Source organism: Temnothorax americanus, unplaced genomic scaffold (assembly GCF_048541705.1).
Source record: "Temnothorax americanus isolate GAGA-0224 unplaced genomic scaffold, ASM4854170v1 Scaffold12, whole genome shotgun sequence".
In the NCBI taxonomy this organism is placed as follows: domain Eukaryota; kingdom Metazoa; phylum Arthropoda; class Insecta; order Hymenoptera; family Formicidae; genus Temnothorax; species Temnothorax americanus.
Window position 1 is genome coordinate 1,031,977 of NW_027509253.1, and position 18,663 is coordinate 1,050,639.

Below are 18,663 nucleotides of genomic sequence, written 5' to 3' on the forward strand. Positions count from 1 at the left end.
GTTTCAGTTTGTCGCGTTGTCCTCCCCGTGTTAAAAAGCTCTACTATGGTAAACAGCGTGAACGTAAAACCAGTCACAGTGGCAGGGTTTGAAACGGTGATTTTTGATAATTTTCCATGACGACGATACCTTTGCACGCGCACTGCAATTGAATGAGAAGAACGACGGATGAACTATATCATTATGACTTTATATATGTGCGACTTCGTATATCTAATGTAAATAAATATACCAAGCTCTTGAGACTGATACGTCGTTTGCCTTCTTTTTCGCAGGATGCAGAATGCGACGAGCGAATAACAAAAAAAAGATACGAGACTGATGTTTGTTAATAATTTATTAATGGCATAGTACCAATACATCTCTTAATATCGACAATCATCACAAATAACGTGTAAAGTGGGTGTACACCGCGTACAAAAGGCGCGAAATGTTTAATAAATGTCCCTTTTCTTTTTTTTTTCTTCTATGATGTCCTATGCTAATGATCATCGGGATCAAATCGCGATGAAATCGCGAGATATGTAGAAATTGTTTCTTTTCTGTCGAGTGTGTTGTAAAAAAGTGTACGTATAAGCAATAGCGCTAATAGTGGCATGTGTCCGTTGCGACGCGCGACGCACGACGCACGACGCACAAGTCCCGAGACTTTCGCAACGCGTGCGTCTCACTGTTTGCGCGTACACGAGAAGATGACCAACATTTACTTTTATCCTTCTTGAGGAGATTCACACTTTGCGAAACCGAAGAGAAATCGTAACGTATCGTGGCGCAATAAAATCTAACTTATCCGCTAAAATATTCGCGAATATATCCAGCGCATTTTTCTTAACATTATGAAATTTTAACTTTTTAAAAATATATATTAAATAATTAAATATAATGCTGTTTTTTAAGGTTCAAAACCGACTGTCCCAGCAGTAACGCATCTAAAGAGAAAACCGCAGAAATGAGAGATTGTACAGAGCACAAGGGTGTGTCGCGTGACTTTCAGCTCGACATGAGAGACGAAGGAAATTCCTCGTTCGCGCAATCTACTATTATTGCACGCGACAGTACTAGTCACACGGTTTAAAATGGGAAAGACCATCTGCTTTACATGTTTACATAGATATTTAGTCGGGCTATTGGTCGGCGTATGTACCTTAGCAATTTTCGAAAATGTTCTCCCCTTACTTTTTGTACTTATCGCGACGCATGGTAAACACAAACCTGTTTTTGCAACAGGACTTTATAACTTCGCATGAGAATTGTTTATATTCGCAAATTAAAGTCTAACTCCGGCTCTGATCTCTGGCTTTGAAACATTTTAAAAATCGCTAACTTTAATTGTCTCAGTGTATTATATACTGTAATTACATAGCTTCACATTATGCGAATAGAATTCATCATACACAATAAAACTTGAATCTAAATTGAAAATTTTATATAATAAATTAAAATAGAATAAAAAATAAACTTTTATATCCGAATGAAAGAAATTGGAATAATTTTCCGCTTGTGTGTAAATCAATGAAGATAAACAAAAGTTAAGTATTAAGTCGAGTTAGACTTCAATATGCAGTTTAGAACTGTGTACGAAAAATGGCTTCAGGATTAACATTTCATTTTCTGTCTTCTCCCATATATAATAAGCTCGTTATACTCCGTTTTTTTGGTATAATAATCGGTATCCTGCATATAAATATATAATACACCAATTGCGCAATACAGGTGAGGCTGCGCCCTTAAAATAAGCGGAGTATTAGACAATTATTGCATAAATCAGTGAGCGAGTGGTCCGCACCGGATATCTCGACCCAGCTACTGGATAGGGGCGAGCAAGAGACGTGTTTTTTCAATCTACTGCTACAAGAAACTATACTGTCGTCACACTGAAAGTATGCAGCACGTTGTCTACTCGCCGTGAAATAAAGTTCAACGAAGCGCGCGCGTGTCCAGCGGTCCGTTCGCTACATTCGATTGACCCGTCATCGATCGCGATCGCGAGACCGCCGCCGTTGCCGAAGGGGACGGTAATTTTGCCGGCGATCAAACCGCGTTGTCGGTCGTCGATTCCTTCTTATTAACGTTACGCGAATATCATATTTTTGTAGAATCAAAGCCGCCTGGCGTCCAACGCCTTGTTGAGGTCACTGACTAGCATGCCGAGGATGGGTCTGTGCTCGGAGTTGTATCGGAACACCGAGTCCAAGAATTTGGGGTACGCCAAGAAGTCGAACACCTGGTCGCAACGCTGCGACGACTTGTCCGTGAGGTGCGGCTTTATCAGCTGCTGCAGCAACGTTCGGCAACGTTCCATCGAGCCCGTCAGGTACTCCTGGTCGTAACTGTAATCCACCTCGTAGAACGACACGACAGTCATCGCCACTGTCCCCAGAGCCTCCCGGATCTCCTCCAGCTTCTCGGCGTCGTTCGGACGAAATTGATGACTGCGCTGCACGAGTCCGATCTACGAATCGCGTTTCATAAGTTAATTTATGCGTTCAATTTCAACTCATTGTATATCAATATCGTATAAATTAATACAAAATTAATTATGTGCTTAATTTATATTGTAATATATATCGATATAAATAGTCGATTATTATAGAACATTTAATGATAATATTATTATTCCGGTCTTATTATTACATATAAACGAGGTAATTTTAAAGTAAAAAGAGGTAAAATTTTCGAAATATGTCTTCACTAAACTACATATATTTATTCATATATCGATTTAATGATGCGAGTATTAATTATTGAAGACACAATTTTGAACAGTTTATTGAATGTTATCTCAATTATTTTGAATTCAAGCTGCTTTTTTTAGAATTTTAATTCGTGATATCGATAAGTTTGGAATATTCAAGTTTGCCCAAGCAAATAACAGAGCTTTTTTTGACGTCCTTCTTTAATCGGCTTGAAACTCATTGCAGAATCTATCGTCGAAATTAAAGTCTGCATTCTGGAATACTTCACGTATACCTTGATGGACAATTTGATGATGTTCTTAAGGACCTTCTCGGGCTCCTTCTTGTCCAAGTGCGGATTGCTCTTGGCGACGCTCTCCATCAATTTGTACAGATTATCGAGCAACGACGTCGTGGCGTCGTCGATGAAGAGCGACCGACCTGCATTGGTGGACACTATGCGACCGAGAAGCTTCTTCTGGGCGCGCAATCCTAAATCCCGAGTGCGACTTGCGTTCCCGCCACCGGCGTTATACGATCCACCGCCTCCGCCTCCGCCCCCGCCGCCGCCACTTCCGATTGTGTTTGCCGACTGCATCACTGCAATATATTTTCGCACAGTGAACGACCGCCGCTCGTGTGCATTGTGCACGTATGTACGCCCGCGGGCGCGTTCTCGCTTTTATATTTCGCGGTAAATGTGAGTCGTGCGACCACGAGCTTTATTCGAGGCGAAACTCACGTTCGATAAAAGTCCCTCGAGTCGTAAATATCGCAGGTAACAAGTTTTCCTTGTAATCGTCATCAATTTAATATCAACTTCACACATTTTGCATTTCTCCAATATAAATTTAATATTTTAGAATGTGTTGTATATAACGTATCGTGCGTTACGTAATGGTCGTAATATGTACAAGATTGCGCTTAAGTGAGCTGTAACGTTTCGTCAGCGCTAAATACGTAATGAAAAAAGACGAGTTGCTTCCTTAAACGGTTTAACAACTCATCATAAGCGCGGGAACAAAAGAATCGCACGTTCGAATGTGGCACAAAAGTAGAAAGTCTAACAACTTAGGGAGACGGAACGTTACAATTTCAGAGCCTCCTGACTCTCCTGATGAGAACGGCGCGAAAGCGGCTGTGCGTCTCTCGACGAGCGAGGCCTCACGACGATAAGTTTCGGTGTGCGTAGATACACGCACGTTTCTGTTTCGCAGACTTCGTACGATGAACTCACCACCATCGGGCATCGGTATAGACCACCGTTTCCTCCGGAATCGTGATAGCGGGACGGCAAATTAAACAAAGAAGCGGCGAACTCTCTGTGTGCGTGTGTGAATAATGGGTCCGGCAAACTCAGGCAAACGTAACTAAAATAAACCAAGGGTTAAACGGTCGAGCCGTTAAACGATCACGCGCGTGACACAAATGTTCGTGGGTTCATGGATGTGCGCGAGACACGATGAACGGCCGGCGTATCTCCTCGCTACCTTGATTGCAGTCGGTGACGGCCACTAAGTGATAGAGCAACCAGCTCTGCAATTCCATCACGGCTGTGCCCCACGCCACCTGCGAAAAGAGAGATTTACAGAAACATTTGTAAATACTTGTAAATACATATATAAGATGCTAATAGTAAGAAGATTTCACGAGAAGATTGCGTTTCCGAGGAAGTTACACAGAATTATCTCTCGCTGAAGTTTCCATCGCGGAGTTTGTCGCAAAAATAGGTATAAATGATAACGATATAATAAAATTACTGTACAAATTAATTTCCATTTAACTATACAGTTGATTTATATTACAATATAAATAGAGTAGAGAGAGAGAGAGTCGAAGTTTTACTGCACTGAGAAAAAAAAATCATTGATTCAAAGAAAATACTACACTGTACAAATTAATTAATTTCTATTTAATTATACAGTTGACTTATATTATAATATAAATAGAGTAGAGAGAAAATAAAAATCTTGCTGACTTGAGAGAAGGCATTATAAAGAAAATATCGACATGATTATCGTAGGGATTGCCGTTATAAATTTCTTTAAATTAAATTTCCCACGGAAATGTTTCGTACATAGTGACATGACAGCCAATGTCGCAATTTCCTTATCCGTACAATCGCTCGTGTTTGTGAAACAAAACGCGAGCAATATATACATTTGCCCAAAATGCATTCAGCGAATCGTTGCCCGATTCTTCGGATCGCAAAGCCACCACAAAGCCGGATGAGATAAAGTTAATTACGCTTCGTTGCCCGAGTTGAAAGCATCATCAGAGATATAAATCGAACGGCTCGTAATCCGAATTCACATTCGTAATAAGAGAAACGCGCTGTTCGACGGCGTGAGGATTTCGCGTGAAATAATAGATACCCAAAAAATAAACATTTTTACAGATATATATTTTTCTACCTGCTTAAAAAGATCAACGGAGAGATAGCCTTTATGTTTATCTCGTCCCTCGTAAATGTCTCATAAATGCCACCTACAGCCTTTTACATTTACAATACTATCAGCCTTGACACAGATAGAGGCTCTTTCAAAGGATAACTTCGGGGATACGACGCTAGCTGCTTCTTATACGACACTTTTTAAACGCGAGATCGCTCTTTACGTCCGCACAAATTATCGTTTATAGATATACGTAAAAATATTTTCAAACCTCGCCGAGTATATCCAGTCGTAAAATTTCGCGTTTTTAGATCTCTAACTCGTGCATTATTTCGTTTTCAGGAATTCGCGTTGAAAGGAATTCGCGTCGTGACGCGTGTGATCGAGGGGGCCTCTCTCCCTCACTCGTACAATTCGTCTTAACGAGTGCGAACGATCCTAATGCTGGAAATGAAATGTAATGCGAGCCGACGACATCCGCGTCGCACGCTATCGTTCGCCTCTATATTACACACCGCGCGCGCGTACACACGGGCGCACAATATAAGGCACTATACCTTTGCCAGAGTTGGATCGATTTGTAAGGAGCGTCAAGGCGAGCCAGAGACTCTCATATTCACCTTTGCACGGCCGAACTGACAACGGGCAGCCGATTAAAACTAAGTATATACGAGCGATTCAAATCAGCCTTCCGTAAAATTTAGATTTCGTCGCTTCAATAATATCAAATTCGATGAATCAAACTCCACGCGTAATGTTATTGTACACGGGAAAACTTGTCTCGGATATATATCGGAAAAAAAAATTAAAAAGTTGAGAGGCTTGAAAAATAAATAGCATTGGTGATAAAAGGGAGAGTCAGAAAAATGTTGGGTATTAATTATAAATTTCATCACAATGTGTGTATATATATACCTACGTTCGCTACAATATTTAATTTTTCGCACAAAATATCTGTGAGATTCGAAATATTACTTATAACATGATGGCACACATATTATTCTATGAAGCCCGCTATATTCAAATCATAAGAATCAAGTTTTTATTCGATTTTGTCTGTTCTTGATATTTATTTTCATCGGAATTTCGGTTCAGCTTATCTCTGTTGTGTATTTTTGCAAACAACCGCGGTCGCGCGTCTCTGTCAAATTATTTTCTTATCCAATTCATTCCTATTTGTAATAATTATCGAAATAAAAGAAAAAATTACAAGAACGATGATGCAAATAGAAAAAAGCAAAATAAACTACTTACATAGTCGCTAAAACATACTTGGATAAATCGTAAATAGGAACAATATGACTCCATTTTCATCAGAATACCCGATTGATGTCACGTTAATTCGCTTCGTTATTATGTATCCACTTTTCCGAATTACAGAACCCGCTTGTTCCCGAATCCCGCCACTCGGTGGACGAAACCACAGGGTTAAATTTCTCGTGCGAGAGCGCGTTATGAATGATCGATCGCCGGGGGCACTTTCGCTCTCCCTCTCTTTCTCTCTCTCTCTCTCTCTCTCTCTCTCTCTCTCTCTCTCTCTCTCTCTCTCTCTTTCTCTTTCTCTCTCTTTCTCCTCTCTTGGCCTTTCCGCGGTCGTGCGAGGCTTTGTTTAGGCGCCCACGTCCCACGTCGGTGCTTTCGGGCACCTGTTTGTTGTCGCGTGCTCGTTCAGACAACTTCAAACAACGCCGATCATCGCCAGCGGTAGATCGTTGCGTCGGACTGCGCAATTTCTCGGCGGAAAATACGCGTCGAAGTCGTCCCCGACACGGGGAAAATGTCCGCACGTGCGAAAGCGAAATTATATGCACGCGGCGGATTATCGACCGTTCGACGAAATGGAGGAAAATAATTTTTTTTTCCTTTTTTTTTCGTCAAACACGCCGGTGATGATTTGCGATCGACAAATACGCCGCGTGTGTTTGCGCTAAATTCTCGATAAAAGAGAGAACACGTAATATTTCAGAGATCTCCTCTTTTTTTCCAGAAAGAAAGAAATAATTTCATTTCGCTGAAAAAATAACGTTTTACGAGACACACCGGACAGCGCGTTTATTGGATTTCTTTTAATTTTTATGCGGAAACATATATCGTTCGCGGTAAATATTTGCGGAGACAACTTTCCTGGTGGATTCGAGAGATCCCGAAAAACATCCACCGTACGTCTCTCTCTTTTTTATTTCTAAATCACCGACGGCAAGGGAAAAAAAAACCGTTTCTCCGCTAAGCAGTGCCGGTTGTTTCGTATATAGTGTCGAATAATTAACTCGAATAAAGTGGAATCTCTCGCTAGCCATTTCTTCCCCGCATGCATCATTCAAGACCGTCCATCAAGTGGGCTTGTCTTCGGAATATTCGATCGGTAGCTATAAATAACCACGTGTATATCTCCCGTGATTGATTCGATTTACCTTCCCCGTGCCACGACTATACGGCTTTGATTCGATATGTACACGTCGTTTTCCGTGAAACACAGCGTTCCACGAGAGGATCCTATATCCGCTTCAGAAATCAATTGACCGACACTCGGATCCTCGTAAACCGTATTCGCAGTACGATACGAACAATTCTTGGAACACTGCGCGGAAGGGTCCGCAAACATATCCGATTAATTTGAAATCGAATCTCTCTTCACAAAAGTCCATTTATCTCTATATACCTATATACAATTACATTCATTTAAATTATCGTAAAATTGATAGTGTTATACAGGAATTAATGGCGTTACCCATAATTTTCAACAAACATATTCTTTGAAGTTCTCGCCGGAAAATCGATTTCATATAAACTGAGCCAGTGTATTTTTAACAACGCAAACAACGATTATTGTAATCGCAATTTGATTAAAATAACACCGATGGTATGCGCGTAAATTCGTTTGTAAAACAAATTCTTGCTTTATCCCTTTATCTCGCTCGCGGATTTATTCTCTCAGAAAGGATCTATCGTTAAAGCTCATGGAAATGGAGCTGTTCCCGAGAAAACGCGCCGCGATCCAGCGGATATATTTTCCCGTATCCACCGAGCATCGAGAATCGCGCTTCCGTCCAAATCTGCACGATAGTTTCGGAGTATCTGCGACGATATATCTACTCGGGGGACGACTTGTCGCGAAACAATGCCGCCGTAAATAAACTGATAACCGGGGGCAAACGTAATTATCGGTTCTCCGGTAATATACACGCGCGTCCGCGTTTCGAATATCGTTGATATATACGTGTATATCGATGCCGCGATATACCATTTCGCTCTTCCTCCCCAGGAAGGGCAGGGTTTAAACGTTTACGTCAACGCCGGGTAAACGTTTCACGTCGACGTCATTGCAGCGACGACTTCGCTCTGCTCGTTAGGCGCGGATCTCGTGGAGAGTCAGAGACAAAGAGAGAAAGACGGAGAGAGAGAGAGAGACTCGTCCGCAAAATTATTTTACCTCCGTCCTCCGTCGCGACACACGTGTGCCAATAACGCGCGTATCCAAATACGGACATATGCACGTGCGCCGCGAGAGAGACGGCATGCGCAACGACGAACACGTGGCGTTTTCTCTTCGCGACACACGGCGTAATTACTTAAGTACGACGGAGCGTTACAGTCGTTACAGTCGTGAAGTTTCGCGGACGGGTCTGCGGGGACCCGTCATTTCTAAAATTAGTCGCCGGCATATTTATCTGCCTCCCATTATCGCGACGAGGCCTCGAAGGACACGAACGCCCGCGAAGCGACTAAACAATCAACATTTTCCGATATCCGTAAATTTAGCACGGCCGTTTAACGGGAAACGTCGCCGGTGCCGACGGATCGGCTTTTCCGCGAGAGTGAAACGGATATATATGCGTCGATACTCGGCTCTGGCAGGGTTAATCAGGGTGACGGGGCGACACGGCTTCTCCGATGATCGTCGTTGTAAACCTGTTTAAAGGTGGGAATTGCCTCTCTCGCGAAGATATACTGAAAAGCAACAGATATTTATATGTATATTGTTGAAAAGCGTATCGCGTTATCATATTTATTCTGGTCTCGCAAGTATTCTTTTATTAAGCATAAAATATACTTAATAATATTCCTAAGGTTGTTGACTGGGAATTTACGACTCGGCGCGTAATAAAGTCATCGTAAAATGTACATTTCAGTAATTTACGGCCAAGTTTATCAAGCCGTTATACATTTAACCTTGGAAAAAGCTGAAATAATGAGAAATAAGAGAAATAATGTTGGTTCAATATTAATAAGATAACAGAAAATAGCGAAACGTAACAATAATTATGAAAAATTCACGTAATTGCTTACAGTTCGGAAAAAATACAGAGGAACATTGATTGTCGCAGGATAATCTGTCTTCTTTCTTTAAATCGCGACTTGGAAATCGAATTGTCGATCAATTATCGCTATAATCCACGAACTACGCGGAAGAAAGTTTCTCTTTAATCGTGATTTTTCAGAAAACTGCAAACTCCATTAGCGACCTTGTTCGATTGTCTCTTTTTTTTTTCTCTCTCTCTCTCTCCTCTCTCTCTCTCTCTCTCTCTCTCACACGTAATAGAATTCGTGTACATACACGCATCGCGTACTTATATGGGTTGTTTCGCGCCTGCGGGGAATTACATCGCGTAGCAAAAAATAACACGTGTAATTAATCCATGTGCACGCGAATTCCCAAGCAATCTTTCGAACGACTTCGATATATATTCCGCCAGCCGCACGATATAATTACTTAACGTCCAAGTGAAACAGATCGAACGTCAGGTTAATTAGCAAAGTTTAACAAAACGAAGTTTCTTCGCGCCGCTTTCTCGCGCTCGAAACTTTTCCACGGGGAAAATCGATCGTAGACGGGGAGAGAGACGTCGCGAGAGAGAACCGAGACCATTCGTAATGTTTACGGCGCGGCGCAATACACCATCCGCAGGCCAGAACCCAGAACCCCTCCGTCGCTCGACCCGGGGCTCGCTTTCTTTTTCGCGTTCCCCAAGATGCAGCTGTCGCACACCACTCGACAGCTGTGCGCGCGACCGGCAGCACGCGTTACCCCTCCTCTCGTTAAATTGAGCATCTTCTCGCTCGGGAGTCGGGATAACCACCACCTGCCCCCGGACTAATGTACGGAGCACTCGCACGGGGCACTCGAGATAGCCCCTGCGCGTCTAGCACGTGGTCGTGGCGCGAGTTCCACGGGTTCGCTGAACAAGTTAGAAGACAAATTATGCCGCAAAAGCTCGTTGGTCTGTTAAAGGCTTCGTGAGATCGTTGCGCCGAGACTCGCCGAGACTCCATCCAGAAATAGTTAGGATAATACGAGCTGATTTATTGTCGCGGAAGCAGATCCGCTGGTTTTATATAGAGTTATCTTGATCGATCATCTTGATCATCGAGCAACTGATCGGCAACGAGTTTCTCTCGGACGTTGAATTAAACATAGTGAAATTGATGGAGTTTCATGAAAATGAACTTTATAAACCGCTTTCTTAGATTTACACATGGATTAATTACACGTGTTATTTTTTGCTACACGATGTAATTCCCCGCAGGCGCGAAACAACCACAGTAGGCGATGCTAACTGACGCGTGGATTTTTTAGAGAGGAAACAGGATGTGAAAATTATAGCAATTAGTTGAAGCATTATAAACGGAGCGCGCGCGGTTCTGAAAAAAAACCTTAAAATATACGGCCAAATATGATTATCGCGTCAACGAAAAATAGGGTTTTGATTTTAAGTATTGAACGCTACATTATAATATCGGAATAAAGATCATCTTCCGTTTCCGTTTCTCTAAAAATTGGTTTTCCGCTAATTCTTGTCGCCGAACAAAACGGAGCTCGACTAAAGTGTGCAACGAATTAAAAGCAGCAGCGATGTGCCAACTTCGATCGCGATAGCCTCGTTAATTTACCGTTGCGTCGGTCAAGTGTGTAGCTAATATAGATAATATTGTTGTGCACGCTTACGTTCCTTGTCGTAAGAAACTTCTCTCTCGAGGGATCGCTATAAATAAATCCCTTTATTCGCGAGTATACGCACCGCGAAGGAGGTGTACGCGCCACGTGGTCGCACGTGCGAGAACGCACGGAAAAAATACGGAAGAAGGGAAGAGAACCTCGGGAGCCGAGGAGGGCGAAATACGGATGTCGGCCGATCGTTACGCCCGAAAAAGACAGATGCGATACATTATTTCCTTCCGCGAGCCGTGGCGAGCTTCCTCCTTCGACCGCACGAAAGTTACGAACGACCTCACAGGAAATACGCCTATACGAAGGATACGTGCGTGTCGCTAAAATGCGCGCGAATTTATTTCGTCTCCTTCACGCATCGAGGGTACAACATACGTATATGTCTAAAGAAAATATAAAACGACGAAAGTCTGAAATTTTTAGCTCTTAAGGTCACCTCGACCAAACTCCGATTAACTTAATCGTTGATTAATCCATTGGAAATGACCGATCGCATTTGCTCATTAAACAGACCGACAAATGCGATTGGTCATATATAAAAATCGAGATACCGAGCCTCTAAAGTTTCAATTTTTACCAAAATTTAGTAAAAGTTGAAACTTTGAGGCTCAGTATCTTGATTTTTTATACCGCAAGAGGTACTGAAGTTTATACCACGCATAAAAGCACACCTATAAATTAACGTATATTCACAGTTTCAAGAAAATCTATAGAAAATCGCGTTTCTCGAGTACAAGGACCAGAAAACTACCTTAAAGGATGATGTACAAGCTTTGTTTTTCTTGAAGATTTTTAATTAAGCTTTTTAAATTAAATGCAGATACCCGGAGAAAAAAAGCGGAGTAGAGTAGGAAGAAACTATGTTCAAAGCGGTTTCGAATTAATTTTGCTTTAGTGAAAATGTTATACGCGAGTTCTCTATATACAGTTGCGTTCTAACGTTCCAATCCCTTTAACTCTAATATATGCGCGAGCGTTTCATAATTTTCAAAAGAACCTGCTTAATTATTTTTCAAGCTTAAAATGTTTCATTAAATCTTTGCCGTAAAGCGGTTTGCGCATCCTGGATTAATTTGCACATATATTCATTAAAAAACAAAAATAGCTTAGCGTTTAAATATTAAAAGCCTCACTAATTAGCCTTTTGATTAAATTTTCATTAACATAATGTTGCGTTATACGAGGTATGGAATGGCATTATTAGTATACGCTACACCTTAGGACACCGTATATATTTCTATTAACTTCTCTTTTTCTCTTCCTCTCGTACGAAGGTGGACCGCGCCGGCCAAGGCTACCGATGATACGAATTCCACGCGTGCTTGAATAGTAAAAAAAAAGCAAGAACTCCATAGGGGAGAATGCAGATATATAACGTCACCTTGTGTGTGTGTGTGTGTGTGTGTGTGTGTGTGCCGTGGTAGGTTGCAATAAAAAAAATAAAAAAAATAAAAAAACATTAACATGGCATCGCGGTTATGGAAATTACGTCGATCGGCGCAACAGATAAGTCCAGGTATATCCGCATTATCTTGCAAATACACCGAAATTTCTTGCGTTTTATTTTTAGTATTCCATAAAGATTTCAGACCGCAATTGTCCCGCAGTTCGAGGCTAAAATGTTACGCTGAACACAGCGTATGCGTTAACAGCAGTATGCGCAAACAGTTGGAACGAGAAGCTTTAGAACGAATAGCGAATTCGATTCAATAATTTTAACTATAACAATAAGCTGGGCAAAGTTATATTAACAAACATTGAAATTAATAAATAATAGATACATTAATTAACTTTTTGAGTAAAACAGTATAGTATCTAAATCCAATGGCAACGAAATATACTAGCGTGTACCAGTTTCCGATGCGTGATTATATTCTGAAAAATTAATTTAAATATTTTTGCAAGCTTGTTTGTTATTCCTGCAGAGAACAAAGAATATTATTTATACCTCTGTCCCGGCCAATTCTATAACGTTATTTGGCGCGTTTTTCTCTTTCCGATGCCGATGTCAACCGCACGATTTGATCGATGATGTATCAGCGACGCAAAAAGACGAGCACGTCTAAACATACAGCGGGATCACGCATAACGAATGAAAAACCGTAAAGACGTTCGCAAAACTACAGGATATAAACATTCACGAACTTGTCATGTGAATGTACTCGCGACAATCACGCCTGTTGAAGATTATTCGCGACGAATCGCGACAATCTTCTTTCTTCGGCGGCTCTCCCTCCCGTTTATCCCGCGAAAAGAAAGCAGAAACGCGAAAGAGATGCGAGACACACGCGGAAGGCGTAAAATTTGCGTCCGCATCGGCCGTGCCGATTCGCCCACACGTGCGTGTTGCGTGTCTCGCGGAGTCTACGTGCCGCGGTTTAATACCGGCCGTTTAGCACGGTCGCGAGGGAAACGCAGCCGTCGATACGCGTGCACAGCGTTCGCGTATACGCGCACATGTAGCCGCGTGGTATTATGAAAAACCGGTGCATCGCGTTCCTCCGCGCCGTACTTAATTGGAAGCGGGCGCGGGCAATGCGCTAACAACAACCTCATTCATCGTGGCGATCACTCGTTAGCTTCTTCTATTTACGGCGCGCGCCCGTGCGCGCGCTCGAGGAGCGCTCGCTCGCCCCGAACCTATGTATATACGGCGCGTTTTAGATTTAACCTGTCGCGAAAATCCCGTTAATTACACAAGTTTTTCTTTTATTAACTCCGAGGTCGTACGCGAGAATATTGAGTTATACGAGTTACGAGTGTAGCGATAGCTTGGGAGTAATATTATAGGTTCTCTTTCGCGAATTAAGTACGAAAATACGATTTAATTTCGTTGTACATTTAAATTATGCAAAATGTACTTAACTTTTTTAGAATTTTTATTTAATTAACGAGATATTCGATATTGGAGATTTAATTGAGATGAATAATGGCGCAGCAAATAATTGTTCTCGAAAAATATATTTGAATTGAATTAAAGTATCATACATTTAAATCTGTAGATCTATAAATTGCAAGTCTCTTCGTTCTTTTACTTTCAGATTCAATTAATAAGTCAACGTATGTATTAAATTATTATCAATGTTGTTTTAAAATAATACACCGAGTTCTAACAGCAACAATTCATATGAGTTCTGTGCAGCAACAATTCATTAAACAAATTCCGAAAGATATGCAATGTGTCTCTCTATACGTACGCTTTGTTTCAAATTATTTATCTTTGTATAGATATAAACAACTCCGAAACATTTTGCGCATTCCACGTTCTCAGTATTTCGCCGATAACACGTGCACGTGTCCGCACTAATGAAATTCATGCACCGTGGACAGATTTCATGCTGTAACGACCATCGATTTTGTTCGCGAGACCACCGCGCCGTCCGGAGCTCTTTTTTTCAGGCATTTATCTTGAATATAAATTATTATGCTATATTGGCGTACACCACGGTTTTATATATCGATAGTTTTGAAAAAAATCCCGAATATTGATTCACACTCGCAACTGAGATCCTCGACGGTATCAATAATGTTCAACATTTTCGTTTATATAAACTGTTATTATAAAAGTTAAAATTAGGATTAATTATAAAAATAAAAACAATTATTTGTCCTAATAATGTTTTTTTTTTTTTTTTTTTTTTTTTTTTATATACTAGACCGGCACGGCGTCTTCGTTACTCAACCGAACAAAAATATCGTCGGTTTTGACCATCTAAATGCGATACAACGCTAAAACTAGATTGCAATTCAAAACTGCTGATTGCACTTTAAGTAAAACGTTTTGCGACTTGACCACTCGCGTATAACATAAAACACAGAAGAAAAAAAAGAATAAAAACAAGTGACGCGGCTGCAGCTATAGGCCTATAAGGATCGATTTCCTCGGTCTCGCGGTCAGCGCTAACTTTATAGTCAACTAAGAAGTGTTCTCTCTTTTTCCATTATTATCAAGATTCTCAAATATAACGCTTTGTACAAAGAGAAAGAGAGAGAAAGAGGGAACGCGTGTAACAGAGAGACACACCCTCATCTAACGAACACTTTCAACATTATACAATTAATTAGAGAAGATATATATATATATATATATATATATATATATATATATTTCGGTCGGGCTGGATCTTGATAGCCTTAATAATAATATTTCTGCTTGAATTTTATATACTTTTTCCACCTCAGTAAACTGATTTGTCGGTCTTAAAATTCATATAAAAATATTATTGTTAAGCTATCGAGATCCGCAACCCGGCCGAAAATTGCATCTTCTCTAATTAATTAGGCCATCAAAAGTCCAAACCGACCGAAAATAGCACCTTTTCTAATTAATTGTATAAGATTTCAAATCGGTTCTGTTTCACTTATTACTTCGCAGCATTGTCGATTAATAATTTCAATTATTCGACTCTTTATGTCTTCTATTCGAGTTCCAGCTGCGGAAAAATGATAAACAATCGGAGTCGAACTAACTTTGCTTAATCGATATTAGCGAAGCGTTAGTGCGAACGAAAGGCAGGTAGTTTTAGCCGTTGCACACCCGACAGCGCGCTCCAATTAATGGCGAACATTAAATCGCGCGACGAACAAGCGGCGCAATTAAGGCGGTTTCTCGCCGCCGTTGCGAAACGCATGTATATACGTTTCTCTTCCGCAGCGCCGGATTACCCGCCGCGTCCCGCCGGCTTTCTGCAATCTAATCTTCCGTTCGTTGTCATTATACGTTTCCACGATAACGTAAACGGCACTAGGCGAATTTGCGGTAATCGGCAAAGAAGAGAGAACTTGCCCGCCAAGAAAACCGGCCCGACGCCATCCACTTCGTTCTCAACTCCCTTTAAAGATCGAGTCCCTTCGGTCCACTTTCGAATATACATAAATGCCGCTATAAAATTTATCGCGTTAACGTTCGCGCTAACGTTTCTCGCCAATATGCCGATTTGTAATTCGACATCGGTTGATTCGTAGCTCAACAAAGTGATCGAATCACCTGCGTACGTTTTCGCGATGTCGAAAGTTTTTCGACATATCCGACTGAATTCCTCGAGTGTAGAAAACGGCTAATGACATAGCATTTTTATGCATATATCCACCCGATATAATCTGCAGTCAGGTTATTTCCCATAAAACGCTTTGACCTGCTAATTGCATGCCGATTGCATATTTCTGATCGACGCGCGCGGTTCTCTCTACAAGCGTGTGCAGTCGCTCTCCATGCACATATACATATATACGGATAATCGTGATTCCGTAACTTTTATCGCTACACACATTATCGCGTTCCACTAGATAGATAATTTACCGTGACATCTCCCAGCGATGATTCACGAAGCTATTAATCGTCATTTATCGTCGTGTCCTCGCGAGAACGTAGTTTTTACGTATTTTTTAACTGTCAAAGTGCGCAGGTAACGAAGAATATCGCGTATATAAAATTTGCCGGTGATCTATTTAATATGATAATGCACTCTCTCGGGTATTAAGGCCGAGCGAGGTAATTAAAATCGTTAAGTAAATAGAGCGACGTAATGTTCGTCCGACGGTAAAAAAAATGTGACAAATATTTTTTAATACTCATCATATATAAAGGCGCTACAATTATTGTCGTTGAAAGCTCACGACAGAAGTCAATAATTCCGTTTCAATTTGCGACATAGCACTGAAATGATACTAAAAGTTGACTCGAAGAATAAATGAGACGCGGAAAAACCGCCGGGAGGAAAACGAACATGTCTCTCCGACTACGACTGGCTGGCGAAACGTCGGAAACCACAGAAATCGCAATGCGATAAATTCCTGCTATGCTCGGTACAAAAGCGCAATGTCAACACGTGTTTAATTTTTCGCGGCGGAAACAGAATAAATTGCAAAGATTTTATATACATCCAATCCGGAATGTATTTTCTGTCGTAATATTATCGTTGCTCGACTGTATGCGTCACACGTGTATCACACGTGTATCGTGTTGTATTGAATATACTGAAAAGAGAATAAGTATAAAATTGAAAAACAGAAATCGGCTCGACGGGCCTTTCGCGCGGCAAACCAACGCAACGATGGGATTTTGCCAGCCGCTCTCACGCAATCTCAGCCGGCGCGTTTCTTTCATAATTCACCAGAAAAGAGCTCTCGACTCGAGTAGTCGTTTCCCTAAAGCGCCAAAGAGATAATCCGCGCAGATGAAATTTGCCTCGGCGAACGAGGGAAGGGGGGGGGACTTTAATCGAGATGGTATTAAGGAGGAGAGGAGACGGACGTTGATGATCTCGATGATGGAGCTAAAAATTTCGCCGTATAATATATCTCGGTGCACGGTAATAGGGTCTTATTATTCTCCGCCGGGCGAGTTTTCTATTCTCTCTTCTCAGCCTTTTATCTTCAATTCCATCTCCCGAGACTTTTCCCAGGCAATTTCTCGCGTGTTTCATTTATGAATAGACGTTATATACGTCCCGCCGAGAGCGCAGCCGAGCGTGTCTCGCCGCCGAGAAATTCGCGTTGACGAATCAGACCCGGAAGTGGCGGCGCGTGACAAATGAGTCACTCTAATCATCAATCGCGCTACCTAATCCCTCGGTGGCGAAGGATCGATTTCGTAAATCTCGGAGTGCGCATTGCGACACGATTCGTACGAATTAAATTCGTACACGCCGCATTTTTTTTATTTTTTAATAAGACATTTTGCAAAGACAGCGCGAATAAATTTGGTTTTTATTTTAATTTCAATTTGAAATTAAATAACGCCAGTTGGATAAAGGATGAACGCGCTATTATCCCGCGCAGTCAGTCGAGAGAGAGAGAGAGATAGAGAGAGAGAGAGAGAGTGAGAGAGAGAGTGATCGACGGGCTGGGAAAAGAAGACCGAGGCGATCCCGCGCGCAACGGCGCGCGACGGTCCGGTCAATTTGAATGTCGTCGCGCCGAGTACTAACTACTAACCTCTGCCGATGCTGGGGGCCGCGGGATCGCGACCCGACTCGCGAAGGGGATGAAATTTCTCCACGGGCGCGCGCCGTCGGGCTCCGGCGTCGTCCTCGGGACCGGAGGCGCTTCCGTGTTTCACCGATTCGCGCGGCAACGCGCGCGCGAAGGGAGAGAGAGAAAGATAAATTTCGCACGGTCGACACGGTTCGCGAGACGCGGGAATACTGCGTCGAGTCGCGGCACTCGCGGCGACGATGGTGAGCACAATGCACATCCGTCCCGCTGCACGGCCGAACGACGTCTGCCCGTGCCCGGTCTACCGCCAGTGCCGTGTGACGTGCGCGAGCCCAATCCGGTTGTTGCCATTTGCCATAGCACCGACCCACGTGATTGGCGGAGGCGCGCCGAGGGCGGCGCTTAGCGCGAGGTGCACTTACCTGCACTTTCGAGAGCGCCGCACTGCGAGAAACGAAATTCCTCGATGTCATAAATAACAAAAATGACGTTTACCGAAAATAAAAGCTCCTTTTTCTACAGTTTATTAAATTGGAACCTTTGTAAAATGTCACGCTTTTGTTCATGTACAACAATGTGATATCTGTATTTTTCGTCGCTTCGTCATTTGCGCTCTTCTTGCACTTTTTGTAGTTGAATCGCATGACATGGGATCACTAAACATGGCGGCCACTCAAGCGCACGTCATACAAGTTTGAGTGTTTGAACAGAT

General features: G+C 42.1%; 1 protein-coding gene across 4 annotated transcripts; it reads right to left on the reverse strand.

Moving 5' to 3' along the window:
* Positions 1–319: 319 nt before the first annotated feature.
* On the reverse strand, positions 320–18,257 carry Sigmar (Tumor necrosis factor alpha-induced protein 8-like protein sigmar). 4 transcript variants are annotated; one of them, XM_077398251.1, is made up of 5 exons: positions 17,952–18,257; positions 4,166–4,244; positions 3,913–4,045; positions 2,971–3,275; positions 320–2,452 (listed from the first exon to the last, which is right to left on the reverse strand). In XM_077398251.1, the coding sequence occupies exons 3-5, from the start codon at positions 3,923–3,925 to the stop codon at positions 2,099–2,101; spliced, it is 672 nt and encodes a 223-aa protein (XP_077254377.1). In that variant the 5' UTR covers positions 3,926–4,045; positions 4,166–4,244; positions 17,952–18,257; the 3' UTR covers positions 320–2,098. The 4 variants fall into 4 exon arrangements, with proteins under 4 accessions (XP_077254377.1, XP_077254374.1, XP_077254375.1 ...); XM_077398248.1 differs by lacking the exon at positions 3,913–4,045 and adding an exon at positions 6,323–9,016; XM_077398249.1 differs by lacking the exon at positions 3,913–4,045.
* Between the last annotated feature and the right edge of the window lie 406 nt (positions 18,258–18,663).

Excerpts from the sequence above, each read along its gene's own strand:
- Sigmar (XM_077398248.1), bottom strand. The coding sequence starts at position 6,382 with ATGAAAATGGAGTCATATTGTTCCTATTTACGATTTATCCAAGTATGT. Across the intron at positions 4,245-6,322 it reads AAGTATGTTTTAGCGACTAT|GTGGCGTGGGGCACAGCCGT; the intron begins GTAAGTAGTTTA and ends CTCTTTTCGCAG. Across the intron at positions 3,276-4,165 it reads CGTCACCGACTGCAATCAAG|TGATGCAGTCGGCAAACACA; the intron begins GTAGCGAGGAGA and ends AATATATTGCAG.